General features: G+C 35.2%; 1 protein-coding gene and 1 non-coding gene across 5 annotated transcripts in view; both read left to right on the top strand.

Annotated features, from left to right (window-relative positions):
• UBR1 (ubiquitin protein ligase E3 component n-recognin 1) overlaps nucleotides 1-19,284 on the top strand; it is a 139,517-nt gene that overhangs the window by 21,663 nt on the left and 98,570 nt on the right. For all 4 annotated transcript variants that reach the window (XM_032343464.1, XM_032343463.1, XM_032343465.1 and 1 more), the window contains exon 4: nucleotides 8,440-8,550. In XM_032343464.1, coding sequence (XP_032199355.1) covers nucleotides 8,440-8,550 — 111 coding nt within the window. The remainder of the gene's footprint in view (nucleotides 1-8,439; nucleotides 8,551-19,284) is intronic.
• On the top strand, nucleotides 10,472-10,576 carry LOC116592126. The gene has a single exon (XR_004286318.1). It is a non-coding gene; the product is annotated as a U6 spliceosomal RNA (small nuclear RNA).

Here is a 19,284-nt window from a genome sequence, read left to right as displayed (position 1 = left end):
CCTGGTGAAGACTGTTGAAATGACAACAAAAGATTTAGAATATTCCATAAACATAGTTGATAAATGAGTGGCAGGGTTGGAGAGGATTGACTTCAATTTTGAAAGAAGTTCTAGTGTGGGTAAAACGCCATCAGATAACATTGCATGGAACAGAGGAATTGTTCATTGAAGAGTCCATCAATGTGGTATGCTTTATTGTTGTCTTATTTTAAGAAATTGTTGCAGCCATGCCTTCTCTAGCAGCCACCACACTGATCAGTCAGCAGCCGTCAACATCAAGGCAAGACCCTCCACCAGCAAAAAGATTACCACTTATTGAAATCTTAGATGATGGCTAGCATTTTTAACAGTAAAATATTTTTAAATTAAGGTACATATACCTTTTTTTTAACTATAATGGCACTTAATAATTTAAGTATGTAATAAACTACAGTATAGTGTAAATGTAACTTTTATAAGTACTGGGAAACCAAAAAAGTCATTTGACTCACTTTATTATGCTATTTGCTGTATTTCAGTGGTGTGAAACTGAACCTGTATGATCTCTGATGTATGCCCATATTCACACAGTCTTCCCCTTTACTCAGAAATAAATGTATCCAAATGAAGTTTATAAAGTTGTGAAAGAAAAAATTTCTCATGGTAGACTTATATGGAAATAGCAAAATATATAAATTATGCATTCAAATTTTGGCATTTCTTTTAAAACATATTGTATATATAATACTTAACCAAAGTTTATTTTAACTATTACTTATTATTGGGGGAATGTAATTAGGATACAGTTGTGTTTTTTTATGGTAAGCAGTGTTGCTATAAACATCTTTTTTTAAAAGATTAATCTATTTTAGAAAGTGCACATGTGAGCAGGGGGACGGGCAGAGGGAGATATGGAGAAACTCAAGCTGACTCCACACTGGGGCTCCTAATTCTCTACCCTAAGATCATGATCTAAGCCAAAATCAAGATTCAGATCCTTAACCAACTAAGCCACCCAGGCACCCTGCTATAAACATCTCTATGTGTGAGTCACTTTTCTGTATGTAGGATTATTTCCTTAGGATAGGTTCTCAGAGGTGGAATTACTGGTTTAAAAAATATGGACATTTCAGGAAATAAAAAACAAGCCTCAGATTAGGTGAAAGTGTACAATACATGTATGTGATAAAGGACTGGTATCCGAAACATACAAAGTACTCTTAAACAGTAAGAAAATTAACAATCCAGTTTAAAAATGGGCAAAAGATTTGAAACAGACTTCACCAAGGAGATGTATAAATGGCCAGCAAGTACGTAAAAAATGCTTAGCATCGTCTGTTTTTAAAGCAAGAATGAAGTACCACTACATACCTATTAGAATGGCCAAAATTCAAAGCACTAACAACACCATATGCTGATGAAGTTAGGAGCAACAGGAACTCTTATTCATTCCTGAGGGAAATGCAAAATAGTACAGCTACTTTGGAAAACATTTTGGCAGTTTCTTGCAGAAGTAAACATACTGTAACCATATGATCCAGCAGTTGTGTTCCTTAATATTTACCCAAATAAACTGAAAACTGCACAAGAATGTTTATAGCAGCTTTTTTCACATTTTCCAAAACTTGGAAGCAACCAAGATGTCCATCAATAGATGAATAGATAAACCAACTTTGGTACCGTTACAATGGAATATTCTTCAGTGATAAAAAGAAATGAGCTAGTAAAAGAGATGACAGGACCTTAAATGATCATATTGCAACGTGAAGGAAGCTACTGTGAAAGCCTACATACTGTGTGGTTCTAGCTGTATCACATTCTGGGAAAGGCAACACGGTGGAGACTAAAAAGTAGAGCCTGACAATGGTGGTGAGAGGGATGGAGGAATGAATAGGTGGAGCACAGGGGATATTAAGGGTAGTAAAGCTATTCTGTAAGATACTGTATTGGTATATACATGTCATTATTAATATGTTAGAACCAAAAAAGTGTGCAACACAGAGAACCCCAGTATAAATTATGGACTTTAGGACGCCTGGGTGGCTCAGTGGGTTAAGCCGCTGCCTTCGGCTCAGGTCATGATCTCAGGGTCCTGGGATCGAGTCCCGCATCGGGCTCTCTGCTCAGCAGGGAGCCTGCTTCCTCCTCTCTCTCTCTTTCTGCCTGCCTCTCTGCCTACTTGTGATCTCTATCTGTCAAATAAATAAATAAAAATCTTTAAAAAAAAATTATGGACTTTAGTTAATAATGTATCAAAAAACAATGTATCAACATTGACTTACCAGTTGCAACAAATGTATCACTCCAATACAAGGTGTCAGTAATAGGGGAAACTGATGGGGGTGGGGAAGTTGAGGTATATGGGAACTTGGTATTTTCTGCTTATTTTTTCTTTAAACCTAAAACTGTTCTAAAAAAGTCTGTTAATTTTTAAAAATGAATCTCAAAGTTTCCTAATACATTTTACAAAAGTGCCTCATGAAAGAATTACACCAAATGTACTACAATTAGTGGTATAGAATCTCACAGAACCTGCAGAAACCTTTAAATAGAAGCCCTTTAAACTAAAACCTTTCAAACTGAACCCAACTTAAAACAATTTTTCCTCTACTTCATTGAAAAGTATTTTCTTGATTATTCTTAGTTGTTTCTCTTTGCTTATTCTGGAATGGTGAGTATGAAATACCCCTGCGTTGCTACTTTGCCATCTTCCTGGATCATAGGAACAAGGCTGTTTATTTTGCCGTCATCCTTGCTGACAGGGCCAGGGTCATTGATTTGATAAGTAGATTAAATTCCAGAAGCTGTGATCACAATAATGTAGCTTTGATAAAACAGAACCAAAATAGTGGCTGAGTTCACCGAATTAGGGTCTTCTCATACCTTGGCAGCTGATACCAAAGCCAGGCCAGCTTCTAACGTTGGTGTCCTTTTATTGAACACATTGCAGGGTCAGTTAGAATAAATCTGAAGAAGAAAACAAAGCCCATTACCAGTTTTCTTTTTCTTTGTCCCTTTCCCATGTATGTCTCTATCTTCATTTACTAAATTGCAATGATATGTTTATGTGTCCTTCATCCCCATCTGACTATAAACTCTGCAGGACAGGGCCCAGGTCTCATGTACTTTACACCTCCTGTGTCTTTCATAGTACCTGGAATATGGAGGCTTTCAACAAATGTCTCTTGAAGTTTGGGGATCAAAAGGACTAGACCATAGATAGAGCTGATATCTAACATTTAATTATAAAGATAATCATGAGGATCTATTTTAACATCAGCCTGCTGTAATCTTACATGATGAGATTTATATTCTTATATTATCTTTGAAACAACAGCACTAAAAATAATTAATTTATCCAGGCAATATAATGAAACTACTTTTTAAAAAATTCAAACAATACAGGAAAATATAAATAAAAATTATAGTTGCCATTCTGTCTCATTGTACTTTCTTTATTAAACTGAATACAATTTAGTGTATATACATCCTTACAAATCTTTATGTATTTATAAACATGCACACACATTTATATGTTTAGGAGGGGTGTGTATATGTGGTGTATACAAATGGATCTTAAACTATATATCCTGTCTTGCAATTTGTTTTCAGCCTAACAGTATGTAAAGGGAATAATTCTATGTTGATACGTATAACAACTCTCCTGCCTTATTAATTGTTGCATGTATTCCTTTGTGGGATTGTATCACCATATATTTATTTAACCCTCCCCTTTTTTTAGACAATTATGTTGTTTCCAGCTCTTCACTGACCAGTAATATTGGAATGTACACATATACCTTTGTTTTCATATGAACCAGTGTATATATATCCAAGAATGCCTGATGCTAGATATTTAGAGGTAGATTTTCTGGATTGAAGGGTATATGCATTTAAAATCTTGTTAGATTTTTGCCAAATATTTTCCTTGAATTACCATGAGCTTACATTCTCAGTAAAAGACTATGAAAATGGGAGCGCCTGTGTGGCTTTGTTGGTTAGGTGTCTGCCTTCATTCACCTCAGGTCATGGTCCTGGGTCCTGAGATTGAGCCCCATGTTGGGCACCCTGCTCAGCAGAGAGTCTGCTACTCCCTCTCTCTCTGCCCCTCACCCCCACTTGTGCTCTCTCTCTCAAATAAAAATCTTTAAAAAAAAAAAAATGAAAATGTTCTTTTTCCACAGCTGTCCCCAATCTTTATTTAATCAGTCTTTTTTTTTAAATCAGTCTTTTCTTTTACATTTTGCCATCTGTTAGATTTCAGATTATTGAAGAATGTCATTACTTTAAGTTGCATATCTATTTGTAGTAAAATCAAACATACACTTAACTTTTGATTCAGCAATCCTACTTCTAGGTTACCCAAATGAAATGCAAACATTTGCCCACACAAAGACTTGTGCATGAATATCTTTTCATATTTTAAATGTATATTCAATTTCTTTTGTGTTACTATTTCTTTACTCATTTTTCTTTTGTTTTTTAACTTATTGCTATGTTACATACTTCACAAATATTTTCTTAATAATGTTTGTTTTTTAAAAACTTTTAAGTGAGATTTATTGAGATAAAGTTTATATAAAATAAAATCTGCACTTAAGGTGTACAGTTTGAGGTTTTCACAAACATTATATATTTCAGTAACCATCACCTTGATCAAGATATGTTTGCTCATCTGCCAAATTCCTTTGCATTCAGTTGTCTTGTCTCTATATCCCTGGTTCCTGGTAGTCCCTGAACTGTTTTCTGCCCCTGTATTTTTGCCTTTTCAGAATGTCATGTAAATGAAATCAAATAGTATGTAGTGTTTCCTGTTTGGCTTTTTTTCTCTTAGCGTATTGCCTTTGAGATCCTCTCATATATCAGCATTTGTTCCTTTTTATTGCTGAATAGTATGCCTTTGTGGGGATCTGCTACAATTTATTATCTTTCATCATTGGTGCACATTTGAGTTGTTTCCAGCTTTTAAATAAAGCTTTTTTAAACATTCATGTACAAGTCTTTGTGTGGGCAAATGTTTGCATTTCATTTGGGTAACCTAGAAGTAGGACTGCTGAATCATAAGTGTATGTTTGATTTTATAAGATCTGGTTTTTGCCTTTTAACTTGATTTATGCTGTCATTTGTCCTGACATTTTAAATATATATGCTGTTAAGTTTGCCATATTTTTTAAGGCTTCTAAATTTTGTGCCTTGCTTCTATGCCATTCCCTATTCTAAGATGATGCTTTCACTTTTTTAAAAAGAAGATTTTATTTATTTATTTGACAAAGAGATAGAGCCAGAGGGCACAAGTTGGGGGAATGGCAGAGGGAGAGGGAGAAGCAGTCTCCCCACTGAGCAGGGAGCCCAACGCAGGGCTTGTTTCCAGATCTCTGGGATTGTGACCTGAGCTGAAGGCAGACCCTTAACTGACTGTGCAATCCAGGTGCCCCTAGTCTGTCAGTTTCAATGGTATCTTTAATTCCTCTTACTACCTGTATAATAGTTAATAATCTTATGTTACTTTCTCTTCCACTTGTCCCAGTTTTTAATTGTAGCCCTTCTGATTGTTAGATCATACAATGTTTACATTCTTCATCCATGTCCTTACTTTTGATTTGTTCTTAACTCTGCAATTAAATTTGTAAAATGTTCACCATTTGTCCTTTTTCTCAGGTCTTTCTAGTCATCTCTTGGTCAGATGAAGCTCATACTCTAAGAATTGATGAACTAGTTTGTGGGTCAAATCTGATTCTCTGCCTGTTTTTGTATGGCCTGCAAGCTAAGTTTGTTTTTGTATTTCTAGATGATTGGGGAAAGATAAGAAAAGTAGTAATTTATGATACATGAAAGTTATGTGAAATTAAAATTTCTATTTTATGAAAATTATATAAAATTAAAATTCTAGTACCCATAAATCAAGCTTTATTGGAATATATCCATGCTCTTTTATGTATTTACTGTCTATGGCTCTTTTTGCACTACAACAGTAGATTTGAGTAATTCAGCAGAGATTATATCACCTGAAAAGCCTAACATATTTACTGTCTGTTCCATTTTTTTTTTTTTTTTTTAAGTAGGCTCCTTTCTCAGCATGGAGCCTAAGCTGAGATCAAGAGTCACATGTTTAACTGACTGAGCCTTTCAGGCTCCCCACTACATGTTCCTTTACACTTAAAGTGTGCTGATCTCTATTCAAGTAGATTCCTCAGGAGAGGTTCATGTATACAGTATTCCTGATGTTCTGACATGTTTGAAATTGTATTTTTATAGATTGGTTAGAGATAACATCCTTGATTTTGCATTTTTTTTCCTTGAAGACACAGCTCTGCTATTGTCTTGTTTTATATGTTGTCATTGAGAAGTCTGATACCAGTCTAATTTTCTTGCTGCTGTGTTATTTCATCTTTTTGCCATAAAGCCTTAGGACATTTATCTTTACAGTCTTAGAACTTTAGTAGTATATACTTCACAGCTGATCATCCTAGGTGAGTTTTAGTGACTCATGGGTACTTCCAGTGTGTAGACTCAGGTCTTCTTTTATTTTAGGAAGTTTCTTTGGATTACAGTTTTAAATATCAGCTCTGTTCCATTGTTTAGATTTTCTTCTTTGGTGACTCCAGTCATGCCTATTTTCTGTTGCAACCCCTTTCTCTCTAACCCTGTATTTAATTACCACATTTTCATTTCTCAGTTGCTTTTCCTGCTTTGTTTAATGTTACGTATTAAATTTTCATTTGAATCTGTTGTCTTGGGCACCTTGTAATTTAGAATTCATTTCTGGTAGGATTTTTCTAGTTCTCTTCTGGTTTTGTTTTGTTTTTGTTTTTGTTTTTCCTGAGTTCAGTCAGGTCTCATTTATCCCTTTTTTGTCCACTTCTGTTCTTAGTTTCTTCATTTCTAATTAAAGGTGCTTTAATCTGATTAAGGACTTTCATATCCCCCAGATACTTGTTTGAGGCTATGTAATTAAGTTTGGAGCCTTATATTACAATTTCCTTTAGCTTTGTGATTGGATTTTGGCTCTTACTGCAATTTTGGCCTTTCTTTTTTGGTAATAGTTTCGTATGAATGTGGTCTACCTCTAGTCTTTTTTATTTCATGGATAGGGTCCATAATTGGTCTCTTCTGTCAGTTGCCCTCTTCTTTTTTTTAAAGATTTTATTTATTTGACAGAGATCACAAGTAGGCAGATAGGCAGGCAGAGAGAGAGAGAGAGGAAGGGAAGCAGGCTCTCTGCTGAACAGAGCCCGATGCAGGGCTCGATCCCAGGACCCTGAGATCATGACCCGAGCCAAAGGCAGAGGCTTTAACCTACTGAGCCCACCCAGGTGCCCCCAGTTGCTCTCTTCTATGTAATTTCTTTTATAGATGATGCTGGTGGTAGAGGTGAGGTGAGGAGAGCATTTGGCCTGTGTTGTTTCTCTCATTTCTGTAGGATCCTTAATTTTTCCCTTTTTATTTCCTTGTTTTATTTACTGACACACTGTTCAGGGCTTATCACCTTTTTTTTTTTTTTTTTTAAACATATTTCATTTTCCTCCAAAAGCAACACTTCTCTCAGGTTGCTGCTTCTGGTCATGCTCATTTTTAATCTTTCCCTGGGAACTGGCTGGTCTCAGCCTATGTTCCCCAGTATTGGGCGTGGCTTTGTATGCACTTCATCTAAATCCTCTATACCCTTCTGTTTTCTTTCTTGAAGCCTCTTAAGCTCTTCTCTCATCTGCGGTTGTAGGCTTGAAATGATAGGGAATAGGAACTCTAATGGAACAAGTCATTTGAGGCTGTGGCTTGTATTTTTCATCTCTCAGTAATGCTGCAGACATGAATCCTGTGTGGTTTTCTTGCTCTCCTTGTTTATGTTTTGGAGGAAGGTTTTGGGGAAGATTCAAAATCGGGCCATAGTCATCATCCTCTATCTGGATTCATGTATGTTGCATCATTTTTGTTGTTGTTGTTTGCAGGAACTCTGAAAGGAAAAGTAAATAGTAACTAATAATAATAATAAAAGTAAATAATTTTAGTTTCAGTGGAACATCAAATAGATGTAAATACTGTAAACATTTCTCAACTATGTAAGTATTATTAGAATGATTTTTAGAAGTGTGTTTAAGCAGAAAAATGTCATTACTCAGGCATTCTAGGTGTTGCATAGTGGGTTGGGTTTTTTTGTGTACTTCATAGTCTGTTCTCCACTAGTACACAATTTTAAAAACTATTATTTAAAAATTAGGTGTTTCAAAGCATGTTTGTTTCAAAATTTTGTCAATTTTGAAGGCTCATTTTTGTTGTGATTGAGTGTTCAGATTTTGATTTATTTTGGTTAACTAAAGTGGGCTTTGGTTTTATTTGGTTTCTGTTATATTAATGGCAGTTAAGTTTTAAGTATTGGGGAGCATTTGTTATTTGAGTCATCTTCATCCTCCTTGCTTTGTAATATGTTTTAAAGTCAAGACAAACTCATTTTTCATTTATCAGATGCATACTTCTACTGGAGGAGGATTTTGTGATTGTGGAGACACAGAAGCATGGAAAACTGGCCCATTTTGTGTAAGTCATGAACCTGGAAGAGCAGGTACTACAAAAGAGGTAAGAGTACTATTTTTAAAAATTACTAATTATTTTAAGCTTGATGCAGTTAGGTAGAAAGAAATGTTATATTATGGGTTAAACTCAATTCCATTAAAAATCCTTGTTTTTAATGTTCCAGTATTTAAATGTAAGGAGTTTTATTCTACTCTTTATTTATTTGTCTAAAGAGTGAATTTCTGGGACGCCTGGGTGGCTCAGTTGGTTAAGCAGCTGCCTTCGGCTCAGGTCATGATCCCAGCGTCCTGGGATCGAGTCCCACATTGGGCTCCTTGCTCAGCAGGGAGCCTGCTTCTCCGTCTGCCGCTGCCTGCCATTCTGTCTGCCTGTGCTCGCTCGCTCTCCCTCTCTCTCTGATAAATAAAATTTAAAAAAAAGTGAATTTCTTAGTTCTGTTTGTTAAGCAGTCAGTTTGATGGGTAGGAGTAATATATAAGGCTAAAAGAGCAAATGGAACAGTAGAATTGACATGTAACTTCAATAATTACTTTTCATAGAAAAATTACTTTTCTTAAAGAAAAAATAGTCAATAAATTGATTATCTACTATACATCCTAATCAAGAAAAGTGAGTAAGCCCAGATAAAGGCTATTAGGAGAATGAGGAAATAACTATAGACTGCAGATACAGAAGAAATTAAAAGGATTATAAAAGACTCTTTATAAGACTATGTGCAAATACATTTGAAAAATGGGTTATTTTATCAAGCTATATAAAATTTAATCATTTATTCAAACATGGAGAAAACTTGAACAATTAATAACCAATGTAGAAATTCAGAATGTTGTCACAAGAAAGTACTTCCTAAGAAGTACTTCCTATGTTCAAATGATTTCACAGAGTGACCCTTTTGAAAAACTGCAAGAAATAGTTTTTGTACTCTTTAAACTGTTCCAGGTAATCCTCTAGCAATGAATACCCTGAACCCCCAGATTTTGATCTCTTTAAGTACTGTTACCCACTAAAAGAACCCAGGGCTTGTAAAAATACCTGACCAGGTCTGAGTTATGAGGATGGGTTTGTGTCTAAAGAATCTAGGACCCAGCATGAAAGAGCTGTCATTGATCAGAGTTGGACAATTAGAGTATCAAAATAATACTAATTACAGTAACTGCTGTAACTGATTGAATCATAATATATGAAAATTCATGAGTTCCTAGTAAAACCAAAGAGAACTTAAATAATTTTGCCATGGCAGTGGTTATTATATCAATTTATCACACTGAGAACTGGTAATTAAAAGAATGAACTAAGCGCATTTATTCTACCTCTTTTTTTTTTTTTTTTTAATTTTATTTATTTGTTTTAGAGAGGAAGAGAGTGTGTGAGCAAGAGTTGGGGGAGGGACATAGGGAGAGACAGAATCTGAAGCACACTACACCCTGAACTTGCTCTAAACTTGGAGCCGTACTCAGGGCTCTATCCCAGGACCCTGAGATCATGACCTGAACCAAAATTGAGAGTTGGACGCTTAACCAACTGAGCCACTCAGGTACCCCTGTTCCACCATTTCAATAGTAATTGTATTTTATGGTAAACAAGTATTTCCAGTTTACAAGGTAAAGCTCTTCTTTCTGGCTGAATGCTACCTAACTAATAGAGAAGGGATAATAGGATTAGAATAATTAACATTTTGTAAACCTTGAAGAAATATTTGATTCAGGCAAGTTCATTAATGGATGCTAAACCCATGAAGACATGAGTTGATAAAGAACAATATTCATATAGTTCTAAATTGTCATCTCATAGATCACTTGCTAGGCATAAAGGAAAAAAGTAAAACTTTAAGTGGAGTATTATATTGTCATCTCCTGAAACTGGTCATTGGTATTAGCATCATTACTAATAATGGAGTGAGATGGCATAATGAGCCTCCTCACAGGATGTAAAATAAAGTACATAGGTTAACATCTCAGAATCAGCTCACTTTGGTGGCACATGTGCTAAAATTGGAATGATAAAGAGAAGATTAACATGGCCCCTGTGCAAGGATGACACAGAAATTTGTGAAGTATTCCATACTTTTATGATTTCACTCATATGTGGAATTCAAGAAACAAAAAAGATGAGCATAAGGGAAAGGGGGAAAAAAAAAAGGAGGGAGACAAACCATAAGAGACTCTTAACTATAGAGAATAAACTGAGGGTTGCTGGGAGTAGGGGATGGGCTATATGGGTGATGAGTATTAAGAAGGGCACTTGTGATAAGCACTAGCTATTATGTGTAAGTGATGAATCTCTAAATTCTACTCCTGAAACTAGTATTACACTATATGTTAACCAAAATTTAAATAAAAATTTGAAATATTGGGAAAAAACAAAAGTTCATAAAAAAATTTTTTTAAATGAGTTAAGGTAACGTACTGTATAAACAGAATAAAAAACAAAACCAGATGATCATCTTAGTAGATGTAGCAAAAGCATTTAACTAAATCCAACATACTTTCATCATAAAAAGACTTAAACTTAAAACAGAAGGGAATTTCCTCAACCCTAATAGAGGCCATTATGAAAAACTCCTAGCTATAAATTTATTAGATACTTTCCCTCTGAGATCAGGAACAAGACAGAGATTCTGCTCTTGTCACATCTATTCAATACTGTATTAGAGGTTCTCGCTAGGGCAATTAGTAATGCAAGAAAAAAAGTGAAAGGCATCCAGATCGGAAAGGAAAAAGTAGAACTAGCTCTGTTTGCAGATTACATGATTTTATATATGGAAAGCCTTAAGGAATCCACACAAAAAAATTATTAGAACTATAAGTTCAGCAAGAATGTAGGATACAATATAATTATACAGAAATCACTTGCTTTATACATCAGTAATCAAAAATCTGAAGAAGAAATTGAGAAAAAAATTCCGTATTGGAACGTTCTATTCCAATATTTCCATATCCCATATTATAGTATCAAAGAGAATACAATATTTAGAAATAAATTAGCAAAAACAGCATAAAATTTATATTCTTTCACTGTTGAAAGAAATTAAAGACGATCTCAATAAATGGAAAAACATCCCACTTTTTTAAAAAAAGTTTTTGTTTTAATTCCAGTTTGTTAACATACAGGGTAATATTAGCTTCAGGTGTACAATATAGTGATTCAACAATTCCATACATCACCGGTGCTCATCATGACTAGTATGCTTCTTAATCCCTATCACCTGTTTCATCCATCCCTCTCCACACCTCCCCTCTGGTAACCATCAGTTTGTTTTCAGTAGTTAAGAACCTGTTTCTTGGTTGATTCTCTCTGTCTTTCTTCTTTCTCCTTTGCTCATTTGTTTCTTAAATTCCACACATGAGTGACATCATATGGTATTTGAAGATTTAAAATTGTTAATGTGGCAGTCCATTGGCTATTTTTTCCCTAGCACCACCAAGCGATTAAACTTACTTCTCCATTGACACTGACCGGGTGTCCCACAAATTTAACTCAAGTCTGATACTCTCTGCTTGGTGATAACATCAGATTCCAGAGATTAAGGGCATAGTCTCACAAGCTTCCCCCATTTTAGATATCACTTGGAAGTCTAGGTTCTCTTTGCTTTTGCTTCTGACCAATTGGCTATAAATCAGAGATTCTCATAATCCTCTCTTCGGATTCCATTGATTTACTAGAGCAGCTCATATAACTAAGGAAATGAGATTTCCTAGATTTACTAGATTACCTATGTATTATAAAGGACTGTACTTCAGAAACAGCCAGATGGAAGAGGTGCATAGGGCAAGATATTTGGGGATGGGTTGTGGATTTTGTATGCCATTTCAGTGCACCACTCTCCTTAGATCTCTGTGTGTTCATCAACCTAGAAGTTTCCCAAAATCTTGTCCTTTTGGGTTTTTATGGATGTTTCACTATAGGCACATGATTGATTGAATCATTGGTCATTGGTGCTTGTTTCAACCTTTACCCCCCTTTCCCTCTGCAGAGGTCAGGGGATAGGACTTGAAGTTCCAACCTTCAGGTCACACGATCAGTTCGCCTGGCAATGAGCCTCCATCCTTAGTTGCTTTCTAAAAGTCACTTCATTAACATAATGAAAGACTTTAAAAATTCCTCCCAACACTTTGGAAATTCCAAGGGTTTTAGGAGCTGTATACCAGAGAATGGTGAAGACCAAATATATTTCTTCCTATACATCAGAATATCACAGGCCATATGCTCCAGTTAATCTACAGATTCAATACAATTCCTATCAGAATTCCAACTGGGACATTTTTTTTCTCTATTTTAGTAATTGATAAGCTTACATTAAAATTTATATAGAATTATAAAGGGCCCAGAATAGCCAAAACAACCTTGAAAAAGAACAATTTGGAGAACTCACACTTCCCTATTTCAAAACCTACTACAAAACAACAGTAATCAAGACAATGTGGTATGACATAATGATAAACAGAGATTATGAGAATAGGTTTGAGAGCCCAGAAATAAACCCACCTGTCTGTGGTTAGCTGTTTTCAACCAGAATATGAAGGGCATTCACTAGGAAAAGAATAGTCTTTTTATCAAATGGTACCAGAACAACTAGATAGCCACATGCAAAAGAATGAGTCTGGATCTCTAGCTCATATCATACATGAAAATTAGCTCAAAATGGATCAGAGACCTAAATGTGAGAACTAAAACTATAAAACTCTTAGAAGAAAACATAGAGGCAAATCTTTATTATCTCATATTTGGCAGTGGATTGATAGACATGACAGCAAAAGTCTGAGTAATAAAAGAAAAAATAGATAATTGGACTTTACCAAAGGACACTGTCAAGAAAATGAAAAGCCTACAGAATGGGAGAATTATGTTTGCAAATCATATTATCTAATAAGGGATTCATATCTAGAACTTAAAAAGAGCTCTTTAAACTCCATAATAAAAAGACAACCCAGTTTTTAAAGCCTGCAAATAGTCATTTCTTCATGAATAGTCATTTCTTCAAAGATTATATATACATAGATACACACGCAGCTAGTAAGCACATGAAAAGATGCTTAGCATTATTACTCATTAAGGAAATGCAAACCAAAATCATGACTTTGTTTTTCATACCCACTAATGGCTATAATCAAAAAGGCAAATAATAAGGAGTGTTAGAATGTGACAAAGTTGGAGCCCTCATACGCTTTGGTAGAAATGTAGACTAGTGCAGCCACTTTGGAAAATAGTCTAGCAGTTCTTCAAATGATTAAATGTAGAGTTAACATAACACTCCAGCAACTCTACTTCTAGGTATATCCTCAAAATAATTGAAAACAGTTCAAGCAAATATTTAGACATAAATGTGCATGGTAACATTATTCATAATAATATTATTAGAGAATAATATATTACTCATAATAAAAGTAGAAACAACTCAATGTCCATCAACTGATTAATGGATAAACAAATGTGAGTAAATTGGTACAATGCATTATTTGGCTATAAAAGGAAAATAATGAAACATGCTTCAGTTTGGAGGAACCCTGAAAACATTATGCTAAGTGAAAGAAGCCAATTATAAAAGATCACATTCTATGACTACATTTAAATGAAATAAATCGAATAGGCACATTTAAAGGGACAGAAAATGGGGTAATGGTTCTTTAGGTCTAGGGGCATGGAGTCATTGGGTGGCAGAGGAAGAAATCACTAAGGAGTGTTTTTGTTTTTGTTTTTTTGAGGTGATGAAACTGGTCTAAAACTGATGTGGTGATAGTTACAAATATGTGTAAATAAACTAAAACCATTAAGTAGTATATTTTGAGTGAGTTGTATAGTATGTGAGTTATATCTTAAGCTGTTAAAAATATTGAAGTAACTAGAGTTTCTCTTATGAAATATGTATATTTTTTAATATTGATTTGAGAGAGAGATTGTATGGGTTCATGTCCATTAAGGGATAGAGGGAGAGGGACAGAGAATCTCAAGCAGACTCCCCATGGAGCATGGAGCCTTTCACAGGGCTTCATCTCACGACCCATGATATCATTCATGATTTGAGCTGAAATCATGAGTGGGATGCTTAACTGACTGAGCCATCTGGCCCCACTTACGAAATACTCTTGATAAAAATGTTTAGCCTGAACTTAGTAAAACCTTGAGGTTTAAATTTTAGAAAATACAGGGGAGACATGAATACAATAAAGAAGACCACAAGGAAGATAAGTATAAAATATAGGACATTTCGGGGCACCTGGGTGGCTCAGTGGGTTAAGCCACTGCCTTCGGCTCAGGTCATGATCTCGGGGTCCTGGGATCGAGCCCCGCATCGGGCTCTCTGCTCGGCAGGGAGCCTGCTTCCCTTCCTCTCTCTCTGCCTGCCTCTCTGCCTACTTGTGATCGCTCTCTGTCCAATAAATAAATAAAATCTTTTTTTTTAAGATTTTATTTATTTATTGGACAGAGAGAAATCACAAGTAGATGGAGAGGCAGGCAGAAAGAGAGAGAGGGAAGCAGGCTCCCCACTGAGCAGAGAGCCCGATGCGGGACTCGATCCCAGGACCTGAGCTGAAGGCAGTGGCTTAACCCACTGAGCCACCCAGGCACCCAATAAATAAAATCTTTAAAAAAAAATATATATATATAGGACATTTCAAGGTAAATAAAATGTATGAGTTTTTATAGGAAATATGACCTGGTTTCTGTCATGAAGAACAAAAGGCTGGAAGTGGAGATGGGAGATTCATTTAGATGTAAATGACCTAGACATAATAACCAAATGCTGGATATTTTGGGAAGAATTAGGAAAACTGAATATGACCAAGACATTAGAGAATATTTAAAAATTATTAATGTTACTAGATATAATAATGGTATCATAAGTATGTAAGAAAATTCTTTTTTTTAGAAATGCATGTTAAGTATCTAGGTTAGAATATGACCAATACCTTAAAATACTGGAAAAAAATATATGGAAAAATAACAGTTACTGAATTTAGGTAAAAGTGTCTTTATTATACTGATCTTCCTGTTTTTTCACATAAGAAATTTTACTGGTTAAAAATAAAAACCAGCCAACTTAATACCAAATAAATAACAAAAATATAGAAACTGTCCTTAAGCATAGAAGGGGGAAAAGATAAAGTTTCCAGATTTGTTATGTAAAGCCAACATTATATTGATCTTATATCTGACAAAATAGAGAATGTACGGATCAGTTTTATTAATCATTGTTATACTGAAATACTAAATAAAACATTAGTGAGTGAAATCAAGTCTTTTAAAACAATCATGTAACACTATCATGCTTACCTTCCTGGAATGAACTCCTCTTGGAATTCACTTGTGAAACCGTTAATCCTGGCACTTTCTGGAAAAGTAGCCTCTTTTTAAAAATCATGATACCTGGAAAACCCAAGAATGTTAACTGAAAAATGGAAACTAGAGTAGAGTTTAGTCAAGTTACTGGTTACAGAACTCATAATAAAAACCATTAGTTTTTCTGTTTAATATATTCAACAAATATTACTTTAATACCCTTACAAGCAATAATATCTTTTAGAAAATGTAATGGAAGGGGTACCTGGTGGTACAGTTGGCTGAGCATCCTAGTCTTGGTTAGGCTTGGGTTGTGATCTCAGGGTCTTAAGATCGAGCCCCATGTTGGGCTCTGTGCTCAGTCAGTGTGAAATCTGCTTCAGATTCTCTTACCCTCTCTCTCTGCCCCCCTGCTTATGTTCTCTCTCTCTCTCTCTCTTCCTCTCTAAAGAGATCTTGGGGGGAAAAAAGGAAAATATAATGGAAGAGGGATGCTCGGCTGACTCAGTCAATGGAGCAGATGACTTTTGATTGGGGTTGTGAGTTCAAGCCCCATGTTAGGTACAGAGATTTTTTTTTTTTTTTAAGGTAATGGAAGAGAAGATCTCATTCTCTATAGCATGAGAAAAAAATATAATAACTTGGAAAAAATAAATCTGCCAGCTCTGTTATAAGAAACTTGTAAAGTGTATTCTAATAGGCATGAAAGAAAAAAATAATCAAGAGATACACTTCATTCTTGTATTGGAAGATTCAATACTACAAAAAAAATCAATATTAAAATTTTTTCTAGAGTTAATCCACAAAATCACTATATTCCCAACCAGAATAACAGCCAAATATTCTTTTGGAACTTGACAAAGTTATCAGAAGTTCTTCTGGAAAAATAATCTATGAGAATTGTCAGGGAAAGCTGAAATAAAGAATTACGAGTGTGAGGTGTAACAGATTTAAATGTATTAAAGAGCTCTAGTAATCCAAATACGGTGATTCTTGCTACAGGAGTAGACAGCAAAGAATGGAACAGAAAAGAGAATCTAAATCCAAATTGGTAGTAAAGATAGCACTTAAGGTTGGTGGTGGTATGTAACGGGCTACCCATTTGAGGGAAAAAAATATTAAGCTTGATCAGATAAATTCCAGTAATATCAATGATTTTTAAAAGCTTTTTTTTTAAAGAAAAGAAATTATGAACTTGTTAGGAAATATGAGTGAATTTTTTTAAATAATCTTGAAGTAGGTTGGGCCTTTCTAACATTTTTTTTAAAACTTCAGAAGCCATAAAAAGGAAAAGATTGATAACAGTGCTTCTGCAAAAATTAACTTCTTTATAGCAAAAACTTTTCATGAGATTAAATGACAGACTGGAAGAAACATTACAGTATGTCATAAAAGATAATTACCTGTCATTAAGAAATCCTTGGTGGGGCGCCTGGGTGGCTCAGTGGGTTAAAGCCGCTGCCTTCGGCTCGGGTCATGGTCTCAGGGTCCTGGGATCGAGTCCCGCGTCAGGCTCTCTGCTCAACAGGGAGCCTGCTTCCCCTCTCTCTCTGCCTGCCTCTCTGCCTACCTGTGATCTCTGTCTGTCAAATAAATAAATAAAATCTTAAAAAAAAAAAAAAAAGAAATCCTTGGTAATCCGTATATTTGTGCTGTATGGCCACTCGTGTGTAGTATACTCTTATTTTACAAAACTCAGAATGGAAAGAATTGTAATTATATTTGGAGAAGTAAAATGTGTTGTCTTCTCTTGAGTAGGAGCATTAGAACACAACAGTATGGGCTCTAGAACAGGTGTCCTCGGTTTGCTTTATAACCCCACTGATAGCTCTGTGATCTTAGCAGAGTTATTCACTGTTTCTTCCTTTCAGTTTATCTCTAAACTGGAGATAGTACCATCTGCCCTCACAGGGCTGTGAGGATTAAATGAGATAATACATGCAGAGTGCTTAGCCCTAGAATATGTCTGGCATGTTCTAAGGCCCAGTAAATGTTAGCTGTCATCATTAGAATTAGTATTACAGCTTCTGCTACTTTTCCCAATACCTTTCTTATTTGATACTAGTAATGTTTTAGAATTAACTGGTATGTTTTAGAATTAACAGAGATCTTCCACACGAATTATATCAATTTATCCTCATTACTACTTTGTGAGGTAGATATAGTAGCTCCATTCTATAGAAGTAGAAACAGAGACTCAGTAAAGTTAAGTGACTTGTTCAGGTTTGCATTATTTAGTGGCAAAGTTGGACCTAAAATTCAGATCTTTAGATTCTGAGTTCTAGGATGTTTTTTATAATCTTGAGTTTAGGTGTAATTTCAAATTTATGAAAAGCTGCAAAAATCAAAATAGTACAAAGAGTATTCATATGCTTGGGATGCCTTTGTGGCTCAGTCGGTTAAGTGTCTGCCTTCAGCTTATGTCATGATCCTGGGGTCCTGAGATCAGGTCCCACATGGGCTCCCCGCTCAGTGGGGAGTCTAATTCTCCTTCTGCTCCTCCCCTCCTTCTCCCTCTCTCTCTTTGACAAGTAAATAAATAAAATCTTAAAAAACAAAAACAAGAATATTCATATACTTTTTACCCTTTTACCACTGTTAGCCTTTTCCCCCATTTACTTTATTATTCAACATTCATTTTTTAGATTGCTGCTTCTCTCTCACTTATTTTACTTATCCTAATCTCAGACGGCCATTCCTTCATTTGACAAATATTTATCAAGTGTCTGTTACTTGATTAAATATTACCAAATGCCCATTACCTAGAATACTGTTTAAACCTTTCAAATTTATTCTCATTTTTGTTTTGTTTAATGAATGCTTTTAATTCTGAATATTTCACTTTCCTCCTCTAATATTTTTGAAAGGGTACTCAAATATTTTGGCACATGGAGAGTAATTTGTGGCTTGGTTTTTATAACCTCTTCATTCCATAACTAGTCATCTGCAAAAACTATCTTTGTGTTTTAAGTACCTAAGGAATCCCTGGGAGTTAATTTGACTCGTTGAGTTTACAAAGCTTGCTTAACTTCCATCTGCCTCATGGATTTCCAGTCCCTTTAGTGTTTCCTGAATCATAATGGCCTCAGAACACTGAATTTAGTACTGAACTAAGCTGATCCTGGATTTAGAATTAGATTCAAAAGATGATTGGTCATTCAGGCTTATCCTAAAAGTAAATCTGGATATTCTGAACTGACTGATTATCTGGAGGTAAGAGAGGGGCACCTGTGGTAGCATATAACTAATCAATTCACTCAACACAAACAGTCCTGTGTACATAGCATTTTGTTGCATCTCTGCTTTGATGAATGTGAAAGCATACTATACCAGGTGCATGGCATTGTGCCAGTCATAGTGGGGATTTACCAAGTGTAATCCCCTCTGGCTGGTACTATTCAGCCAGTCATCCAGCTTTCGGCAATGTCTTTAAAAGCAAGGCCTCTTTCCAGTATATATAAAAGCAGTTTCTCTCTAGTCCTGTAGTACATTTCTGGG

Source organism: Mustela erminea, chromosome 5, assembly GCF_009829155.1.
Source record: "Mustela erminea isolate mMusErm1 chromosome 5, mMusErm1.Pri, whole genome shotgun sequence".
In the NCBI taxonomy this organism is placed as follows: Eukaryota; Metazoa; Chordata; class Mammalia; order Carnivora; family Mustelidae; genus Mustela; species Mustela erminea.
This window is presented reverse-complemented; position numbering and strand designations above follow the sequence as displayed.